At 38.0% G+C, this 23,832-nt stretch overlaps 1 protein-coding gene across 1 annotated transcript in view; it reads left to right on the top strand.

The window, feature by feature from the left end:
* The window catches only part of frmpd3 (FERM and PDZ domain containing 3), a 210,070-nt gene extending 187,010 nt beyond the window's left edge, over nt 1-23,060 (top strand). The window contains exons 13-14 of the mRNA XM_043705300.2: nt 8,703-9,659; nt 19,769-23,060. Of these exons, the coding sequence (XP_043561235.2) occupies nt 8,703-9,659; nt 19,769-22,701 (3,890 nt within the window). The 3' untranslated portion in view covers nt 22,702-23,060. The remainder of the gene's footprint in view (nt 1-8,702; nt 9,660-19,768) is intronic.
* Nucleotides 23,061-23,832: the final 772 nt, after the last annotated feature.

Below are 23,832 nucleotides of genomic sequence, written 5' to 3'. Positions count from 1 at the left end.
GTACTCATTGCTATTCACACATGCACCCTTCCAACAGGGAACACAGAATATTGGCCAAGCTGAATATTCCTGGCTGATTTTTTTCTTTTCTAGCCAAATATACAGTCTTGCCATAGTCCTGCTAACCCCATCACAATATCAATCAGCAGTTGAACCACAATCTTTGTTCTTTGTAAGATGTTGTATTACATGGGCTGGTGCATTTAACTCTGGCAAACTCTTTTTTCCCTTAATTTTTCATGAAAGTGATAACTTATTATTTAGCTGTCGCAACCTGTGATGGAATAAAGCAATTTCTGCATTGATCTATTCATTACATATACTTTATTGCAAATCTTAAATAACATTTCCTCTCAACATCTTGCATGTTACATTTGTGCATAGGAAAGTGTAATTGCAACATAGTGTACATGTTTTGACAGGTGTAGAGTTGCTCAAGCAGGTTGATCATGCAGCTCATAAATTTGGAATCTCACTATTGTTAAACCAAAACACTGAATGCCACAAATGGGTACCTATTCTCAACAGATATTCAAATCAAGGCTCACTTCCAACAGTTGCATTTCAATCAAAGATAAACCTCTCTTTGATACAGACATAGGAAAGAAAATCTTCTGCTGGTTTCCATCTTTTGCCTTCCCTCAACTAATGAATCAGTAGTCCTTCAAAATGAACATCATTTGGAAGTCACATTGAGGGTAACAAGGGGGAAAAAAAAACTCTGGAAGGAGGACTTCACGATCCACTACTGGGAGTGACTCAATAGCACTACTACTGAGCAAACCCTGAAGTATGTATCTGCTGCAATAGATCTGCAGTGGAACCAACAAAGAGAAAAGGCTGAGTTGATCTGAGCTTTACTGCCATAGATGCCTCTGTCCATAACAATATTAGTGAGAATTGCAGAGTCCTTGTGGAGACCAAGTCCCATCTTCACAATTTGAAAACTATCCATGTTGTGAAACCATTGGTTTCTCTCTCTACAGATGCAGCTATTCATAGAGTATTTCCATATTTCTGATTTTTGATCAAGGAAATTAGTTTACTTTTTCTCATTGTTCTCTCCCACTAGAATTTTAGTGCTGCTTAACAAAAATACTAGACAAATAGCTTTTCACTCAAGAATGTTCCCATGGAGTGTGGATAGAAATGGCAATTTACAATCAGCATGGATTTTCTGGTCAGAAAGCAGATGCATGAGTGGTTAAAAATATCCAGAAAAATTACCTACCGATGTTGTCTTTCTGCAGTTTTCAACTGAATCTTTCTTCTGAGCTATGGGAGTTTCCCTTCAAGTTGCTGCGAAGATTCAAAGTCTAGAAACTGCAAAATAATCCTATCCTAAAACAGAAACAACATCAGCATCTGCCCTGTTTTCACCAATATACCTGCACTGGGCCAGTGAAAGGGAGATAAGTTAGTTCCATTCAGCAAATCTCAGCTTGTTATAAAGTCTTCTGATGCCATTTGTGCTTTACTATATTTTTGACCATGTAATATACAGATCATTGCATTCAATTGAATCAAGTTATCTTGAAATTTATTTACAACACTAATAATTTACAAGGATACAATAAGAGATTTATACACAGCTTGGATTTTGCATATAGAAATTACTGTACACTTCACACAGTTGACTGACTCCATTACACAGAGAGAGTGACCGAAGATGAGGCAAGAATTTTTATACTAGAACATTAGATGTTGTGATGTCATGTAACTCTCTTAAGTACACACTCCAGTCTAGTCTGGGAGGTATTACATGAAACAACACTTATGGAGAAGGATATGTATAAGGATGCATATTCCTAAATGTCTCTATACATTCAGATTGCACTTTCGTGGACATACAACATGACCAGATCTGTTCCTTATGATGATGACATGTTAAAGTAGTTTCACTCTGTGACATGCTCTGTTGCTGCAAATGGAGATGGATGGATTTTTCCTGGCATAATATCTTCAGTATCTAAGTAGTGATCCTATGTGGTAGGTAGTTGATGATATGCAGTTTAAATATGTTGTCTATTTCTTCACAAATCTTGACCATTTCTTGACAAAGTCATATGATCTAAGCTGAATGCAATGATCTAATAGCTTTCTATAAATCAGTTTGTTCATGTGAAATGTGTCTGCTTTGTGCTGCTTCTGGGTTGAATGATTGTCTCTATGTTCTTGAACTATTTTCTCCCTTCTTTCCAACAATGCATTGTACACATATGGCTGTGTAGTGAGAGTCAAAAAAGAGCTATGCAGATCTGTTTCCCAAACAGAAGTGTTGCTGGATATAGTAAGCTATTGCCTAGAGGGATAGCACAGACTTAACATAACTATTCAAAAATGTTAGCAAGTCACTTTATATTTGATGATAATGGATTCTTTGGTCTGAACAGTGTATTCTGCAAGACCACTCTATTGAGAGTAATGAGAAGAAGAGGCGATATGTTGAACATTTCATTTCTTGCATGTGTTTTGGAAGAACTCACTGGTGTACTGTGTATCACTGTCAGACACAATTTGTTGAGGTACACCACAATATTGAATATGGCAGTCAATGTTTCAACAACTGTTATACTACTGGTATTTTTGATTCACAACACTAAAGGGAACTTAGTGAAGTAGTCAGTCACCAGAATGTAATTGTATCCTTGAACATGTTAAATCATGCACCATGATTCAGGAGGAATCCTGTGCAGATGGAGAGGTTCTCTTGATGGTTGAGGTTGATGGAATTGACATATTTCTCACAGCTTGATAAGTTCAGCAATTGCTTTATTAATGCTGGACCAATATTTGAAGTCATACACGAGTCTCTTGGTTTTTGTTGGCGCCCATATCACCTATGGACCAGCAGGTCCCAGCATTAGGTTAAGAGGAATATGAATTGTTTGCTCTTGAAGATTACATTTTTGAACAGTTATTAGCTTGTCTCTCAATGATCAGAATTAAAATACCAACTTGGGGTTCTGTTGGATGCCTTCAGGCTGATAATGGCCTTTTTTGACCTGTTGCACCTGGTGATTATCCACCTTGCTTGCTGCTGCTCTGCATGGTTGTAACAAATATGTAAGAGATTGATGTTAACCATTGGAATCTTTGGTGTTGCACCTGATGGATTTATAATAACGTGGAGATCCATGCATGTCAGTAGAGTGATGATTAAAGGTCTGTTGTTCTTTGACAGTTATCTTGTGTTTCAGAAAGTAAAGATTGATTCTTTGCTTAAGTAACTGAAGTTCTTGAAAAATGTGACTATCTGACAGTCATGGTTAGATGCTTGCTTTCAATCATTCTTTTGTTTAGCTTTATGCTGTCTAAAATATGGTGTAAGAATCTGTCTCGTGTGTAGAGCTTTTGTATATTTTTTGTTGGCTTATGAGGATATTTTTATATTACATTATTGTCCCTTTAAAAATTATAGACTTTTAGAGGCAGGTTTTGCCTGTAAATAGTGTTTGCACCAAAACAAAAGGAGAGATGACAATAATGTGGACTTTTAAAAAATTTTATGCAAATTTGGAAAAAGAAAATGGCAGACTAGCCTAATGTTTGAACACAGGTAAGCCTTATTAATGTAAGTATTTTTTTCATACTTATATGCTGTATTTTCTTTTAGAAGCACTTAGAGCTGTCCTCTTAGGACCATTTAAAATTCCCTTTTTAAAAAATTGGATCAGCAGTTTCTTCCCTTTGTTTTTTTTTTTGGAAAAGGATAGAGAGAAAGGCAGAGAGTTTACAGTGCTTCTGTACAGTTTGTCATTTTAACTTCAGCTCTGAATTTAAACAAATTAATGGCTGACTGTTAGTGAAAAAAACCTTTCATAACTACCACTCTGCTATCACCTTTTCAGGCTTTAGCATCCTTTACTGCCACAAAATAGCTTTCACAACCAGCTTTTAGAGCCCATTTGCTGCTACCATAATGCTATTTGTGGTTTATTAACTATTAATAAAATATACTACAGATAGTTGTTCTGCTGAGTCAGATATCTTGAAGATTATTTGAAACATTAGCTACTTACAAAGCTACAATATCACAGTTTGTGTCCTTGCATACTGTTGTTACTGTGTACCACATACATATAACTGACAGATTACACACACACCATTATGTAGAGAGAGGGACTGAAGATGAAGCTGGTGCCTTTATACCAGAAACTCACATGTTCTGATGTCATGCAATTGTCTTAAATTTATAGGCCATCCTAGTATAGAATCTTTGCCATTATATATCTTCCACCAAGAAGGATAGGAAATTCTGAATCATGTGACAATTATAACTGCAAAGATACTCATAATTGTCTGAATGTATGAGTGATACAACATCCAGAGATTCACAAATTGACTTCCAAATGAAAGAGCAACTTTTTAAAATTAAGTTTCAGTTGTAAAACTCTATTCTAACAAGTTTAATTGTTTACTTTAAACGAACGACAACTTGACCTGTCACTAATCTGGGTTAAAATCATATAACTATAGAAAGGATTGCAACAATTATTTATTTCCAATATATCTAACAATATGCTTCCACGCACATTCCTTTTCTCTTTTTCCAAACAGTTCTAATTGATATATTCACAAAGCAAGCTACCTATAATAAATGTTACAGTCAGTGGTTTGCAGGAGCATTACCCAATATTAACTTTAATCATAGATTTTAAAAGGCAGATGATTTTAGTTTAATGTATTTTGAGTGATTAAATTGGTTTTCTTTTATTCAGTCAATAAAAACAATGTAGAAAAATTTACAAATTACAAGTTAGGTATATGAATATTTGAGTCAGACTGAGGTGAATCCCAATGTTTTAAGAACAGTTCATCTGCATTCTATGTAGATGATTCAAGTTGTTTTAAGTAGTTGACTGTAATAAAGTGCAGTTTATAATGATTTCTTGGTATTATTATAATTATGTTTCAATCAGTAATTTGATAGTGTTGTCAATTATGTACAAGTCAACAATCTCAAATTAGCTACACAACTTTGTATTAAAAGATGTGAAAAGGAATAAAACACTAGATCTCTTAAAGCTCTCTGAAAAGTTTCTTATTTCAGCAAGGCATCTTCAAAATTTTGAAGACTTTATAACTATAAAAAGGTGAGCCTTAATGGGCAAAATAATCTGACATTGTAATTCCTTAGCTCAAGTGTGGTCAAATTTCAGATTCAAGAATATCAGCTGACAGACGTTTCATCCCCTGTCTAGGTGACATCCTCAGTGCTTGGGAGCCTCCTGTGAAGTGCTTCTGTGATCTTTCCTCCGGCACAGAAGCGCTTCACAGGAGGCTCCCAAGCACTGAGGATGTCACCTAGACAGGGGACGAAACGTCTGCAACACAAATTCCCAGCTCGACGAATAGAACCACAACAACGAGCACCCGAGCTACAAATCTTCTCACAAACTTTGAATATCATCTGACAGTTAAAACATAACATGATAGTTCATTGATATTTGGCATGAGGTTTGTTTCAAATTTTACCCCGACATTGACAAGTTTCTCCTTTATTTGGAATAAGCAACTCAAACTGTCAAAATGAGTCAAGAGTCATTTTTTTTCATTAGTTGACCATCCTTGCCATCAGCACCAAACTATAACTCAATGCCACCCCATAGTCATCCAATGTAATATTATACTTCTGGATTAAAAATGCATGAGAGAGCTCTTTGGCTTTCCAGTCAATCTGGTTACTACATTAATTTGAACTCATTCAATTTATTTGCAATTCCAAGTTCTTGCAATGAATGTTCTTTGGCATTGGGGGTGAAGTGGAAGATCGTGATAAAAGATGTGAGAAGATTGGCAGAACATCTAATTCTTCTGTTAATAACATGATTCCCAATCCAGACTTCTCCTCCCATAGAAGACCAGTCAACTAATCAATTCTCTGAAAATGTCTTACCCTATACTCTCTCTGATGCTAGCCCAGATCATGATAAACGAATATTCTCTTAATATTCTTGATGGTGATATTTAAACAGTATTAAATCATGACTAGGGTTTCCACGAAAATGCAAATATTGTAGAGAATCAAAGAAAAATATTAAAATGTTTGGCAATCATACACAGAAGTGGTTTAACCACAAAGTAATGATGGAAACTGAAATTAACTGTAACAATGATTACAGGTATAGTATTAGACAATGATGTGTATGATGATTTTTAACTATATGTATTGTACCTGCAAATTTTATATGGCCATTGAAGTAAAGAAAAGTATTTATCTAATTTCTGTCATGCATGGCTTCATTACCATTAATTTCAATTTCTCAAATCCACATTGAATATATAAGAATGCTGAAGTTTTAAAACCTATTTACATTCTGTCACTTGTGCTGTTTTTCTTTCATTTTGTAGGTCTTGCTTCTTTAACTTAATCATGCAGCAAATATTTGGAAATGAGCCATTGATGGTTGATAAATTATTCACAGAAATATTGTGCAGACATCCATATTTATTGCAGTTCAGAATTATATATTAATATAATACAAAATGAAGTGAGTTTGCTACACACATTTCATACTTATCAATATGAACATGTAATGCCTTCACATGCATTTGTATGCTATACACATGGGTGTTTACAAATGTTGTAAAACTGCCATTCCATTAGTTTTAGCCTGAAGGCATTGCTGAGGTTTGGTTCAGGTTTACCTTCTGATAATGGTGAAATATGTCATGTAATACTTGGAAATTTTGGGTATGCATAGGTGGATATATTAAGGTGCATTTTTATATTAAATATGTAGTATTAGTATTCCTCCTTAATTATGCTGCTTCTTAATCCAGCTATGTATATTAAGAAAATGCACATCACCCTCAGTAGAACATTTCACCATAAAAAATGACATAAACTGCAAACCCAGAGTTTTGTAGAAATCTACGTCCAGTGGACAAAACCCCAAAATGCGTAGGATTTAATCCAGAATGTTATGCTATGTATTGTACCCTTTGGCATTGACCTTACCAACATTGACAGTGTAATGGAAGAACAACTCATTTGCATGGAGCCAACATGCACCCAAAATGCAATAGGCTCAATTGGTCACTTGCCTTCCACCCACTGCCCCTACAAATTTCATTTGAAAGAGAGGTTTTACAATTCAATCCAATTCCATATTTCACCATTTTTTGGCTTCCAATGTATAAAATATAATAGTTTCTGAAAAGAAATTGTCCTTTTTTGTTTATAAGACCATAAGACATAGGAGTGGAAGCAAGGCCGTTTGGCCCATCAAGTCCATTCATCATTTAATCATGGCTGATGGACATTTCAATTAACCGGATTCTCCCCATAGCCCTTAATTCCTTGCGAGATCAAGAATTTATCAATCTCTGCCTTGAAGACACCCAACGTCTCAGCCTCCACTGCACTCCGTGGCAATGAATTCCACAGGCCCACCACTCTCTGGCTGAAGAAATGTCTCCTCATTTCCATTCTAAATTGACCCACCTAATTTTAAGGCTGTGACCACGGGTCCTAGTCTCCCCACCTAACGGAAACAACTTCCCGGCATCCACCCTTTCTAAGCCATGCATTATCTTATAAGTTTCTATTAGATCTCCTCTCAACCTTCTAAACTCTAATGAATACAAATCCCAGGATCCTCAGCTGTTCATTGTATGTTAGGCCTACCATTCCAGGGATCATCCATGTGAATCTCCGCTGGACACGCTCCAGTGCCAGTATGTCCTTCCTGAGGTGTGGGGCCCAAAATTGGACACAGTATTCTAATTGAGGCCTAACCAGAGTTTTATAAAGTCTCAGAAGTACGTCACTGCTTTTACATTCCAACCCTCTTGATATAAATGACAACATTACATTCGCTTTCTTAATCACAGACTCAACCTTAAAATCAACCTTTAGAGAATCCTGAACTAGCACTCCCAGATCCCTTTGTACTTTCGCTTTACAAATTTTAGATTAGATTAGATTACTTGCAATGTGGAAACAGGCCCTTCAGCCCAACAAGTCCACACCGACCCGCCGAAGCGCAACCCACCCATACCCCTACATTTACCCCTTCACCTAGCACTACGGGCAATTTAGCATGGCCAGTTCACCTGACCTGCACATCTTTGGACTGTGGGAGGAAACCGAAGCACCCGGAGAAAACCCACGCAGACATGGGGAGAATGTGCAAACTCCACACAGTCACCATTTAAAAAATAATCCATGCCTGTATTCTTGTATCTAGGTCACTTCCCCCTTCTGGACATGCCTTTCCCCTTGACAGGACCAACTTCAACCCTACTGAAAGCCAATACACATATTGTATCAATCTGTAGTCTAACATCAAGATCTTAATCATGCTGTGAAGCAGGAACCCCACACTACTCCTGTGCCTTTAACCTATAGGGCCTAACAAGGGAGAGTGAAAACTTCATGGGCTGGGATTTCCCAGCTAAGGTGAGGACCAGGGGTAAGGCTAGGACATGAATACATTTATTCAGGTCTTAGCACTTTTTGAAATAGTTCCGCTGATCTCCTGTCAACATTATGACAGGAATACAGTGAAGTTGCCATGGAAAGTCATTCAATTGATTTCTACTGCTTACCTGCTCAAATTCTGCTAGGTGGAATAGGGATTAAATTCACCTCTTCTTCTTTCTCAAATAGAAGGATATATCAAATATTTTTCAAACAGACAAGGAAAGCAGAATTTATTATTGAAGATGATGATATTTTTCCTTTTCATTAACAGAACACAGAAATATACAAAACATTCTGCAACCAGAATGGGCTATTTCGTCATCAGGTCCTGTACTAAAAACCGAGGGAAGAGGTATGGGTTGTCCTCACAAACTCTCACACAGCAATGAGTCTCAGACTCCATGCAATCTGATGGTAAGCACCCCAGAGTCCAATCTGTTAAGATTTCACATTTTACAAATGCAAGAAAAAAGAAAAGAACTTGAAAATCAAATCGATATTAATGAAAACCTCGTCTTCTTTGAGGAGTCAAGGCCAAGAACAAAGTCTGATCCTACGCCGAAAACTTCAAAAACTGGACAAAGCAACTTTGACAAGAATGGTTCTGGGTTTCAAGGATTTCTGAGCAGGGGGAGAGCTAATACATTAGACAGCCAGATGAAAATGGCAATTGCTTACGCCACTGATCGCCATAATTGTATGTGTCCAAAAATCCCAGTGCAACTATCCAAATTGAATAGTGCTAAGATCGTTCCCATAGTTATCACAGAAAATGATGACCTGCTTTGTGATGCTTGTAAGGTCAAAATGAAAAGTAATGTTATTCCCAAAGGAAGCAGTACAGAGAAATGTTTCAACTCTTGCAATTACCGGGATGGCATTATCGACCTGACAACTCTCCCTCTGCCAGGAAGTGATGAGGAACAAGATGGAGATGAATGCCATTTTCTACTTCCTACATTGGCTGCTCCTCCACCAGGTTTCAGGGATAATAGTTCAGATGAAGATGACTCTAAGCGAAGGACCAGTCAAAGTCCCATATCCAGTCAACAGCCATGTGAAATACGCTTCAATGACATCCCAGTATCACTAATTGATGGTGTTCAAACAAGGACTGTCAGACATCGAGCCCAGGAACTGGATGATGCTCTGGTTTCTACACTACAAGCCCTGGAAGCTTTAGCTGCAGCTGAAGAGTGTCCTCGTAGTCAACCACAAGAAGGTTCAGGTAACACAACTATCAGATTTTGGTTGAATTTCAAAGCTTTCAAGTTTCAAAATTGAATTTCATTCAGATTACAATTTACTGTTTAACAATATGTTTAACAAGATTGGCAATAAGTAATCAAACTCTCCTCATACTTGGTCAAGCATCAGCTTCATCACACCAAGCTATTACTGTGTTTTAGGATTTAGTTATAAACATTCTTACAAAATGTATTTGCAAGTGACATTCACAAGGAAAATCAAAGTTGAGGGAGAGTTTTTTTTTCAAAATATCCGCTTTTCCCATCTGAGACAATAACCATGAATTCCTTTAATACTGAAAAAATAGCAATGTTACCACTAGTACAGTTGGGATTCTCCCCTAAGTAGGACATTCTGGTGAAATCTATTACAGGGAGCATTTTCATTTACAAACCTTATTTCACATAATGGAAGCTGCAACTTCAAATGGCTTCAGATGCAGTGGTTTGCATGATCCCAGGAAACAACGCTGCAAGCATTATTTGGCATCTGGGTTTTAATGGCATTTAAATAGTATAATTTTTCAGTATAATTCATCACATCATCATAACATCATTTGTTTTGCTAAACCTTCCGCTGAATTTGTTAATAGTTTATATGGAAGTCTTTTTGACTGCAGCTTTGTTTCTTTCATCTGTAAATTACAGAATTTTTCTGATATTCATCAATGCTATCAGTCAAGGTTTCCTTGGATTTGATGTAGAGCTTCTGCATGTTAGCTTTCTTCTGAAAGAATTGTGGTTAGCATTATATAGAATGAAAGCATCTTTTGCTTAGTGAGATATAGTAATATTGTGTAATTAGAAGTTAAATGATGGATACATTTTGGTGCCTGCAGAGGAACACAAGATATAGGATCTGGATAGACCATTTGGCCGGACTGGTCTGCACCTCCATTCAAAACAATCATGGTTAACCTTGGCCTTCAATACAAATTTCCCATCCATTCTCCATATCCCTTGATTCCTTGAGAGATCAAGTATCTGGCTAACAAAAGGTCGAAACACATTCAAAGTTGGAGTATTCACAGCTCTCCAGAGTAGGAAATTCTGAAGAATCCCAAACTTTTAAGTGAAATAATTTCTCCTCATTTCAATCCTAAATGATGAGCCTCTTATACTCCCTGACCAAGCAGAAACAATCACTCAGCTCCACATAATCAATCCCTTTCACAATCTTGTGTATGTCAATAAGATTGCCATTTATTCTTCTAAATTCCAGAGAATATAAACACAATTTACTCAAGCTTTCAGAATAGCACAACCCTTTCACTCAAGGACAAATGTAATGAACCTTTGCTAACTATTGTACTATCTTTAATATGGAGACAAAAGCTGTATGCAGTACTCCAAATGTAGTCTCAACAAAACCCTGCACAGTTGAAACATTTGTTCCTTGTCTATTCCTGAGGATCATTTATCCCTGTGCTCGAATTAACTTGCAATTAAAGGCTGGAATGGATTGCATTGGATGTACTAAAATGAACTCTTAAATATAGAGCTAATTCAGAATAATCTGGAGAATGCACTTACTAACTGAGGTGCCAACTTTTTAAAAAGATTATAGAAATAGCATGTTACAGGCTATTCTAGCTGGACATTCACATTTTCAGAAGACGATGAAGGAACAAAGTAAATATTGGAAAGTTAGATATATTGATGAAGGTCTACTGTTCATAATTAATATTGTGAAACAATAATCATACAGAAAGCCAGACCATTACTATTCAGAGGGTCAAACAAGCATTGATAGTCATTGCTCTGGCAATGAAAACAAAGTCAATCATTATAGAACTGTGAATTACTCATTTAAGAAAGTTGTGAAGCTTGAAGAAAAATGCTACATTGAAGAATGAAAATTATTATGTTGAAAACACAGCTTACTTGTACACTTTTACAATTTTGTACCAGCTACTCTTTGAAGTGTAGAACATGATCAGTGCTGAAAGCAGGTGTGTTCCCTTACAATAAATGAATTAACATTTACTTCTCAATCTCTAGTTAAATGTTAGCGTTAACTGAGAATTGTAATATGTAAACCTTATTATACAATAATCTTAAAACATTATTTCCAGTCTTCATGGAAGATAGATTGAAAAATATATGACCAAGGAAAGACACTAGGTAGACTAACATGAAATAGATGAATGAATAAACAGAATTTTAATAATGAAATGTCATTATTCCTAGTCATTCTTTGTTTAGTGAAATTGATATTACAATTTTAGTCACTATTCTTTGTGAAAACACAAGTTAGTTGACTCAAAGGTTAGGTTGCAAAAAGTAAGCTTGATTGGCACTACATCCACCAGTTCAAGATTCATTCTCTTCACCATGAAGGCACAGTGGCAGCCGTATCAGAAAGGCTTTTTTGTCAGAATGTTGCAAATGCATGAGCTCTCCACCTAGAAGGACAAGGGCAGCAGATGTATGGGAACACTGCCACGTGGAAATTTCCCTCCAAACCACATACCAGTCTGACTTGGAACTACATTACCATTCCCTTGGTGTGTCAAAATCCTGGAACTCCCTTCAAACACTACATGAATTCAAAAAGTAACTCTTCACTTCTTTGTCATTGTCACGAAGGAACAAGCAATTAATTCTGGCCTAGCCAGTCATGCTTTTGTCCCAAGAAAGAATCAAAAATGTGTTCACTCTGCTTTTGGGTATTTGTGAATCTAGGGAAGGGGAGCTGTGGAAGAAGAGAGAGAAAAGCAATTTTTGGTAAATATGTTGCACTCAGCAGCAAAGCATTAAACAACCCATCAAGATTGCAGCTCTCTGCATGTTGTTTTCCTTTGAATTGGAATCCTCTAGTATCTTATATACTGGAATTCAGTAGACTAACCAGCAGTCCTTAAATACACACACATTAGGGATTCCCTTGTTTTCACCTTCCACCTCACCAAACAACATTCATCAGAATACTCGTCATCATTTCTGCCACTTCTGATGTGGTGCCACCACTGAACCCACCTTCCCTGTAGCTGCTTCTTCAGCATTCCAAAGTGACTGTTCCCTCTGCTTGTTCACTCCTCAATCTCCCAAAACATCCCCTCAATGCCACATCTGTTTTTTTATTTTCTCTCTTCCCATTACCTAGGATTCCAAAAACTCACTCCAGGTGTAACACCACCCAAAATTTACTCTCCTAAATGTGGCCTTCCCTAAACTGGTGAGACCAAATACAAATTGAGTAATTGATTTGTCAAACACCTTTTCTCAGTCTGCATGAACCTGTCATTTTAATTCTCACACTACCATTGGCCTCCTGCTCAGTTCCAATGAAGCTGATCAGAAGCTTGAAGATTAGTACAATTTTTCAATAACATACTTTACAGATTTTTTGATCAACATTGAGTTCAATGATTTCAGGTCATAAACATGCCTCTCATTTTTTTTTCAGACAGCTGTTGGCAATTATTCTGTTGTCGCCATTTCTACCTCCACGAGACCCATGTTCTTTTTTTACTTCTCATATTACTTCTAACTTGTGTTTTTCATTATCCCTTTTCTCATTAATGACTAGAAATTCATCTGCCTCATTTTTAGCAGTTTGTGACTTGCCTTTGCTGGTTCACAAAATTAATGTTTCAACATTATTTACCAGATTGTAGCATAAGTGTGAGTGGGTTCCTGGCTATTGCATCCTATTTGCATTATCTCTGTATTCAGCAGAGACGGTACAGTGATGGACTGCAGAGTGTGATTAAGCTAGCTGCTTTTCTTAAAGTTACAACGAGTTACTGGAACTGAAAGTATGAAAAATGAAATACCAGGAAAAAGAGAGAATTTTAGGGTGGTGCATGTGGCACTCGAAGGATTAATTTTTTTTAATACATTCATTCATGGGATGCAGGCATCACTGGCTACACCAGCATTTATTTCCCAAAGGACAATTAAGAGTCAACCATTTTGTTGTGGGTCTGGAGTCACATGTAGGCCAGACCAGGTAATATAGTAGTTTCATACCCTAAAGTACTTAGTGAACCAGATAAGTTTTTCCAACAATCATCAATGGTCATCATTAGACTCTGAATTCCACATTTTTATTGAGTTCAAATGCCCTATCTGCTGTGGCAGGATTTGAACCCAGATTCCCAGAATGTTACCTGGATTAACATCCATCAATAATATCACTAGGCCATTGTTGCCCCTTGGTAGAAGAGTTATGCAGGATGAGAGATGCCTTCATTCTGTAATGGGCTAGGAAGTCCAGAGGAATCTGTATGGAAGTCAGAACATCAGTCAATCCTCAGGGATTGGTCTGAAGAACTTGACTATATGTCTAATGATCTCACAAAGATAGTCACTGTCAATGAATGTATGTTCACCTGTTATTTTGAATGAATTATTCTATGAGCTTCTCATACTGCTTAATGTATGATATCCACCTCTCAATCAACAAACAACATTCCCTGGTACTCAAGATGTAGTAGCCAGATGCTCCACCTCAGCCTTACTCACCCACCTGACTCACCTTTCTTTGCCTACATATCTCCAGCTATTCAACAATGGCAAGAAAATCATACACAGTGCCATTCAACATTCTGCACAGTCTGTCACAAATTAAGGTGGTACATTATAGTAGAGAGTAGAATAAAACCAATGGCACCATGAATATTTGCGCTTCATGCAGAAACTGTTCTCTGCAACATTGGACCAGATATTATGGAGCCGGAGCCGTCCAGAATCACTGAGAGCATTAATGATGTTGGTCCTTAATGCCTTTACTCCCAGCTCACCTTCATTCTGTAATCAGACACACTGAGAAAGCTACTGATGTTATGATCATGAATGTCTTGTTTCCTAATGTATCCCTGTTCCTCACACCCACATTCCACTCCTGCTTTCAGCCATCTATCTGCTCAGCCACAGCAGCCCAAGAAGGACAAGAGAGAAACAGCACCGTAGTAATAAAGACATTTATCACTTGATCTAATACTCAAAGATATCAAGTCAGATATTGTGCATATCTTGGAAGTGAGTTCATGTTTGAGATCAGAATGTGGTGAATCCTCAGACATAACTAGGCTGCAGCTAAGCCAGGAGTAAAGGACGATGTTCTTGCTAGCTCAGCAGTGGGTCAGGTCACAGAACAGAGGTTTAGAGTACTCCAATAAGGATCTTGATAGGGTGATATACAGGATAACTGGTGGCCTCACACACTGAGCTGCTGAGTGTATTATAGTTCTACCAGACAGCCTCCATGTCACTGTCAAGAAGCATGGAGATTAGTGACTCCAGATTTGCAGGGAACATTGTGCAATGTTTGCCTTCTCCACAATCTATTCCATCTTCCAGTTATACTGCAGACCAAGAGGTTCTGCCATAGCTGCCTCCTCCTGTTGCAGGTTTTGAGTTCACTATTAATATGCTTCTCTACTGTCCCTACAACAAACTTTGCAAAGCAGAAGCTTACCTCAACACCAGAGCATTTCAAATGCTCTTCAGTAAAAGAAGTTCTTAAAAAATTACCTTTCCTGTAATTTATGTGCCTGGCACCTTAACTAGCACAAGGTCTGTAGAGATTGTAATGAAGTTAACCAGGTGGACCTCAGAATCTGAGTTCCCTGATTGGGGTGTTAATCTGGTCCAATCAGGGAGCCCTGGTTCAAAGATATAAGCAGGAGTGTCAGAGGTTCTGCTCACACTGAGAGCTAGCTCTGATGAAGCTGGACCAGTGTCAAACAGTATGCATATGTAAATAAAGGGTGACTTAGTGATGGGACACTGGCTTCCGTGAAGTTATTTCAGTGGCAATGAGAGAAAATGATATGATCCTGAAGAAATTCACTTGCAACAGCCATCTTGGGGTCAGCAATTCTGGCATCATATTGTTATCTGGGTAGCTTGACTTGTTTGATCCTGCCATCAAAGACTGGGCCCAATATGTGAAAATAATACATTATTTTTCTGGGTAAATTACTTTGGGACAGATGAAAAGCGACAAATAATTCTCCTGACAGCTTGTGGACCCGCAACTTTTTTTAGTTATTAGGAGCCTAACATTTTCTAAGGCAATAAATATTAAAATCTTTCAAGAGTTGATGAATTTAATTAAGGAATATTATGGACCCAAACCTCCTCTATTTCTGAGACACTATTGGTTTTATTTGGCAATTCGAGAGCCAGGGGAATCTGTGACAGAATTTTTGACGAGGTTAAGACAACTGGCAGAGGCACGTGACTTTGGTTTAACCCTTAATGAGTTGCTGAGATGCCATTTCGTATGTGGGGTTAATAATATACCTATGCAAAAGCAGCTAACTAGCTGAAACCTGGACTTCAAACAGGCACTACAACTGGCTTTGTCATTAGAAAATGCAGCAAGTAGAACATATGTGTTACAGGGTATTCCAATGGAAGTGAACACCCTTGCCAGGCTGACTGAGGTTGGGGAACACCACTTGAAGTGGAGGTAATTGTGTAGCCTCACTCAGGACATACCCTGAACAGAGGGACTCTCAGTCAGCCCACAACAAAACCTCAAAACAAAGCCAAGCCTCAGCCAAATAGTTAAAATTATCTTCAGGATCTGAGCTGGCAAACCATTGTAGTCGCTGTCGGTACACAAACTCAAGACAGCAAAACAGTCCCACCAGCTAGAATATGCAGTATAAAATGTCCATTCAATATATAATCTTTTTGTCCATACAGAAAAATTTGGACTACAAGTCCAGGCTCAAAGTACAAATATCTGAAAGGTCTCACAATCCAATCTGCTTACTCCCTCGTGAAGACAATAATACAAATCATCAGTTGGATATCAGTTTAGAGCTTTGGCGACATGAAACCCGGAATAAAATGAATGCACTTCCTGGTCTGTGCAACTGAAATGATGTACCTTAACTGTGCAATTCTTTCAATTGAATCAATTAATGCTGTTTGCTGAAAAGTATGTTATATATTGCTTTGCAAGAACATCATGACAGTGGTGTATGCTGATGCACTTATATCCCTTTCTTCCTGTTACCAAGTGGTGTATGCTGATGCACTTATATCCCTTTCTTCCTGTTACCAATGTGCTGTAAGAGCAGCGAAAAAGGTTCACTCAGCAACAACATGTATCACAACATACACCATCCTCACTAGAAGCATGCACCAACCAGAGATACATAAAGTATACGGTGCATCACAGAATTAGAATAAGAATGAAAGTGGAAGTAACCTTGTGAAAATGTAAAAGGAGCCAACCTGAAGACTAAAGAAGGCTACAAAACAAAAGGCTACAGAACAAAAGATCTATTATTATTAGAGAACCTGATGAATTGCCTTGTGTTTCACATCAGCTAGCCGTGAAGCTGAAGATCCTGTAGATGCACAATCTACTTAGCTCATTACTGAGCACAATACCGCGTTGACTCACATTTAAGCCACAAAGCTTTTTCCTGTTCAAGCGACAATTTTTAAAAATCTGTATTGGATATGGATATGGCTGATTACACCTGCATTTGTTACCCATTCTTTAATGCCCTACAAAAGGTAGTAGTGGTGGTGAAGAGTCATATTGAACTACATGTGGTGAAGATTTTCACACTGTACTTTAGGGAGGAAATTCCAGAAATTGCCCCCAGCAACATCAAAGGAATGTTGATATATTTGCAAGTCAGAATGGTATATGACCCGGAGGAGAATTGAAGGCACAAGTGTTCCAATACACCAGCTGCCTTTTTCCTTCTAGATAGCAGAGGTCGCACATTTGAATCTTGTTGAGCAACCACTAGTCCAATTCAAACCCCAACAAGAGGTAGTTTTGTCTAATTGATCACCTGCCAAGTGCAGAGGCCACCAGGTCAATCAAGGCAGCCTTTTAGCAACGAACCAAGTTGCCAATGGTACCACAGGCTCCATGCCCTAACAATGGAGAAAGACAATGAACCATAGCTTCACTCGTTAATAGGCCTGTGGAGGTTTTTCTGCTCGAACCTGTTGGGTGTAATGCCTACAGGCCTTTAATTTCTAACTTGAATGCATGAGCAGGATACCTCTGTTTTAAGGGCTAATATCCTGGTATTGTTACTGGGTCTTCCAACTGGATCTGTGTCATTGAGACCGCGCCTATCACACTTAATAAGACTCCAAACACAGAGGGACCAATTAAGAGGCCACATGCCAGAAGGTTGTACTGGAAGGCATGCTAAAAACATGAGCAGTTCAGGACCTTGAATGGGTCAAAACTGGGGTTGTGACGCTCATTGGAAAATGCCACCTTCAGAAGCTGTTTTCGCTCAGTAGTCAATGTGTATGCTTAGCTTGCAACACTTAGAGGTGCACAGGTCAAATAATGTCGCTCAAGTTGTTGTCAGTACCCTGTCTGCCCCTGTCTCTGGACAATTCATAACTATCAACAGCAAATAATCTATCCAATCACCTGATACCCACAGTTGATGTTTGGTAGATTATTTCCTACATAGACTGAACTGTCAGAATGAACAGCATGTAGGTAGGTGGTCAGCTAAATCTGACCAACGCCTATAGAAATAAAAGTTTAGAAATAGAAAGGAGGAATGAGTGAATTTTATAAAACAAAGTACATCTCTGAGGTATGTAAAAATACATTTTGCTTTCCATGAACCCATGAAATTCAAAATAGCTTTCCGATTAGTTGCGGACTTTTACAGTGTAATCACTGTCATAACACAGGAAAACTAGCAGTCACTAAGTGCACAGCACCTGCCACAAATAGAATGACATTGAGCAGATAAGGTGTGTGTTTTGGCTAAATACCAAGAAAAAAATCTCTTGCTTTTCAACATTGTGCCATGGGATTGTTTCCATCTTCTTGAATGGGTTCAAGGACTTCAAATTTTATATTTCATTTCAAAGATAGCACATTTGATGATACTATACTCCCTCAGTATTGCACTCAAGAGTCAGCCTTGATTTTGTGGTCAAGAATCTGAAGTAAGACATTAATACACAACTTACAGATACATAAGAGAAAGTTATTACCACTGAGCCATGCAGAGCACCTACTACGAATATTGTTGAAACAGCATAAATGTACATATGAAAATGTAAAACAGATAGTTGTGAAGTGCAGCTTGCCCCAAAGAGTTCTACTGCATCTAAGTATCATGATTTCCAATGCATCCATACATTATCAACCATATATCTCTCGAAAGAGATGGGGATATAAATTAATAAAGAGAAGCTAATTCAAATGAAAGGATAGTTCTGATGATTTCCTTTCTGGCTTTTAAAGATGATCAAAACAAGTTCCAGAAAATTACAGTGATTATGAGTCATTTCACCCAATAGCTCTCCCATTTATAGATGATGATATCAATCTCAGTTAGGAACTCATCAAGACATTATCAACAAATTATCAACATTTGAAGTGCACTTACTGCACACACTAGCAAATTGTTCCTGTAGCCAACAACTCTCTGTGAAAAGAAAATCTGCCAACATCTAACCATAGTAATATGTATGAGCACATGACCTTATTTACAATGTCTCATGAAATAAACAATTAACAAATTATATATGTAATCTGCTCACTCTAACCTATCTAATTCTAATAATTCTAATCCTATGTGATCCACAGGTCTGATTTGTGGGCGGCACGGTGGTACAGTGGTTAGCACTGCTGCCTCGCAGCATCAGAGACCCGGGTTCAATTCCCGCCTCAGGCGACTGATTGTGTGGAGTTTGCACGTTCTCCCCGTGTCTGCGTGGGTTTTCTCCGGGTGCTCCGGTTTCCTCCCACAGTCCAAAGATGTGCAGGTCAGGTGAATTGGCCATGCTAAATTGCCCGTAGTGTTAGGTAAGGGGTAAATGTAGGGGTATGGGTGGGTTGCGCTTCGGCGGGATGGTGTGGACTTGTTGGGCCGAAGGGCCTGTTTCCACACTGTAAGTAATCTAATCTAATCTAATCTAACATCCCAGTTCCTGCATTATTTTAGTACCTCACTCAATTTTCTTAAGAGGGTGAGGTTTACTTTCAACAAAGAATATAACGACAATAATTAGTATTATTTAAGATAATACACTCACTATACAGTGTACATTGTACGTATACAATTCTACACTTGCTGGTTGACTATTGTAAAATACTTTTCTTTTTCTATGTGATCCACAGGTCTGATTGTATTGGCAGCTATGACCCCAGAGTCATCACTGGATTCTGGTCATGAAACAAATTCTTCGGAAATGACAGACATCTCTGAAATGGTTTCAGCAATTAAACAGCACCATCTGATTACTTATCAGGGGAACAGAACTGGTCTAATTATGAAAAAAGATGTGCCCTTGACCGCTGTTAGATGCTGCGCCAACCCTGCCTCCAGAGGAGTTCCTTGTCCAAAGAAACATTGTGGAGAAACAAATGCTTTAAGTGCAGTTCCTTCATCAAAACAGAATCCCTTGCCTGGGGCCATTCGACTCAAACCTGGACAAGTGACAGGATATTGTACAGTTCACGTGAAACCTCAGGTATTCACTCATTCTAATGAAACCATGAACAGGCCAGGGAATGGTATTTTTAAGACTATTTTACAACAGAACTGTCCTCATTGCCCAAAAGTACTTGAAGAAAAGACATCTAAACAACAAACTGTTCAATCCAAGAAAGATTCTTCCGAGATAACAATTCAGAGTGCAGACAAATCATTTATTCATGTAGAACATGACAGATCATGTATTAAACAGTTGTCAAATAGCAGAAACTCTGATAATAGTCCAAGAATCTCAAGGCCTGAAACCCGACAAGAAAATTCATTAATTTATGGTTCAACAGGTAACTCTCCTTCCCCAATTTCTGGGTATACAGATATCTGTGCTGAATGTGATTCTTCAAAAAGTGAATATTTGAAATATGAAGGGAGCATGCAAAGCAACTCCAGACCATGTGAATGCCATTTGCTGAACTCTTCACAAAAACAAATAGATTCTCACAGCCACAGGACAACTGTCTTCCATACTTGCACACCAAAGAACAATGAAGTGACATATGTAAAAGTAAACAATAGAAAGTATCAGCCAGCAACAGGTAAGGAAATCTCAGCATTGTTCAATAATAATCTTATAGGTTTCGTGGATATACCAGCTGGTCAAATTGTTGATCATGTGAAAACAGACAAGGAAAATCAACCCAAAAGAACTGGCTCCCCAAATCAAGAATGTTATCTCAGTCCTTATAGATATCCTGTTGGCATTTCAGGATTAGATAACAATGCAGCACAGCAAGATACTGCTGAAAAAATGAAATGTCAGAGTCACATATGTTCTTGTAAAACCAGTAGTAGCTCAGAAAAAACTACTAGCATCCCAATGTATTCCAAGCCTTCCAGTCTGAGTGGTGTTACGTTGACACATGACACATCTTCTCCAGAAAATGTCTTTGATGCTAAACAATACACGGCTTTTATCCAAGATAAAGCTAAGTCACAGAAAGGTTCTTTGCTGAATTTTAAAAATCTTTTCTCTGCTACCTTCCCAGCACGATATAAGAAAGAGAGTGATGAGAGACAGGAGCAACTTCAAAAAGTGAAACAATATGAACTCGAGTTTCTTGAAGAATTACTAAAGCCCAAAACCAAAGTTGATGTATTTGCAGAGGATTATTTATATCGCATCGCATCTGGACATTGCCCTTGTCAAATCAAAAGCAGCCCAGTTGGAAACATTCCAGGATTATCTCGAGAGCAACGTCGTAGTTGTGACTGTAAACGTCGAGGATTGGCTTGTAGCTCAATGTGTTTTCCATCAATTCCCAGTTCTATAGAATCACAAAGATCAGAGAGAGCTAAAGGACCTTGTGTTCACAAGCAGCCTAAAACCAGTGTTGACCCTTCTGTATCCGATACCAACATTAAACAAAAGGCCATTCGGAGGCGGACCTCAAGTTTGGAGTCCAGTGACTATAAATCTGAACAGCAGCCTGGTGTGTTTTGCATGGTAGCACGCGGTGAGTGCCTGAAAATGCCTCATGGCAAGAAATTGGAGCGGCACCACAGTGCCACCAACATAGTTTCTGAGGCTGAAGTAAGTGAAATAATATCAGAATGTTCAGAAAATGGAACAAATGTGCCAATATCCAAGTCCGAAGAATCCAAGAATCTGGATAAAGAGAGTGAATTTATGAGAAAAGTCCTTAAAAACCAGTCTCAGGAGCCAGCCCAGTTTGATGTCCCATCTCACATAAGTGTTTCCAATGTAGACAAGAAACAAAGAGCTCCAGCAATTTTCTCTATTCAGGGGGACTTCAAACCTTCAAAGTCAGTACCACTTCTCAAAGGAGACATAGCTGACAATAACAGATGCTGCTCCTTTAGGTACTGTTTTTACTATAGAAATTGTGATGTGGCTGATGACAGCAGTGATAAGGATGAACTTTCATATTCAGTCCCAATGCAGCTTCTTCCAGACCTGAGGACTGACAGTTCAGTGACACTCAGTGAAACATTAGCTAAACCTTCTCAAATGTCAGACAAAAATGCTTCCAACAGCATTGGGGACAATGCACTACAGGAGGCAGTACTGAGTGATGCTGATGGCAACATAAGCAAAATTAATGCTTTGCAGAATAGAGCCTATGTGTTACCTACTGGTTTTATTGATGCCCAGGAAGACACTAGTGAACTGCTAAGCATCTTAAGGCAATGTACAGTGAACCGTGGAAACTATGGTCCTAAACTTTATATGTCTCACCTGGATGAGTACAAGCAAATGCTTACACAGAAGTTTAAAGAGTTGCGAACTGCATGTAGGAGAGTGGCAGCAGTGGATAAAAGTCCAACACGTATGCTTGCAGCTATCTCAACTAGCTTTCAAGTGCTCTGTGGTCTCATTGAGACCTTTGTGCATTTGATTTCTATTGTGCGATCAGAAAGGCAGTGCAGAGAGCTCCTCTCAAAAGTGGAGGAAGTGGTAATCAACTACACGTTTTTACTCCGAGCAGCAGAGGAATCGGCAAGTAAGACATCTGCACATAATTTAACAAAGCAATCAGCATCGGTAACTACAGTAGTGAGCACGTTCACTCACTCAGTTAAAACATTAATGAACAAATAACTTCATGAAACTATGCACCCATCATTTGTGTACAAGTTACTAAAGCCGTTTAAACATACTCCAATGTCCTGTGCTTAGCAGTCATTCATGTGTACAGTATCTTACCACTTCCCTCCTGCTTTATTCTCACATTATGTCCTTGTTATCTTGAATGTATGTGCTAAGTATTTCTCCTAAACACACCACACCTGTCTATTCTATCTTACTATTTACAGGCCAACCTTGTCTTTCATTTTTAACCTGAAGTAACTCATCCCCATTCTTATGTCAAAGTTATTACTAAATTCAGATGTTTCAACAAAAGAAGGAAACCATTCAGTTCCAGGCATAATTAGAGAAAAGGATTGGTAAAAGAGAAATAAAAATGTGACTGAGTTAAATGTATGAGGAGGTTGTTGGGTTGTGTAGAGCTGGAAAAGCCCAAAGAACTGTCGAAACCTGAGTTCCTTATCTAAATATTTTCATCTCTATAAGTTGTAGTGTCTGATTTCATTTCCATTTTCATTTGATCTATTATTATAAACCATGTGGAATAAAATGATGCATACATGTTAGAAAGCTCGCATTCTATGTTCCCTCGTAATTAAGAGATTCTGTCATCTAAATATTGAGGCTTTCATGTGAAAGATTTGGCATTCTTTCAAGTCTTGTTAACTATAGGATTGCAGAATTATTTCTTCATCAAAATAATGAGTAATATCTAAAGCAATTTATTTCAGAGAATATTGGGAATTGAAATGTTCTGTGCACTTGTTTAATTTCACATAATATTTAGTAGTAGAAATTCATAGATCAATTTCTACCACAGTTACATGATAGAACAATGCATATTCCTTGAGGGTATAAATGACATTGTTAGAACATTTTGAATGAAAGGTTATTAGCTCATTATTATAGACATAGACATAGAACATTACAGCACAATACAGGTCCTTCGGCTCGCAATGTTGTGCTGACCTGTTAAACCAATCCGAAGTCCATCTAAACTACACTATTCCATTATCATCTATATTATTGATAATGTTTGCAGTTTTAATTACAGTTTTGAAAACGTGAACAGAAAATCAAGGAAAGGCCAAAATAAAAGCCAGAAGGAAGACATTTGTTTTGGTCTAAAGCAAAGTCACTTCA

Source organism: Chiloscyllium plagiosum, unplaced genomic scaffold (genome assembly GCF_037043375.1).
Source record: "Chiloscyllium plagiosum isolate Xiang-an unplaced genomic scaffold, Cpla_swu_hap1 HiC_scaffold_11, whole genome shotgun sequence".
NCBI classification, from domain to species: domain Eukaryota; kingdom Metazoa; phylum Chordata; class Chondrichthyes; order Orectolobiformes; family Hemiscylliidae; genus Chiloscyllium; species Chiloscyllium plagiosum.
This window is presented reverse-complemented; position numbering and strand designations above follow the sequence as displayed.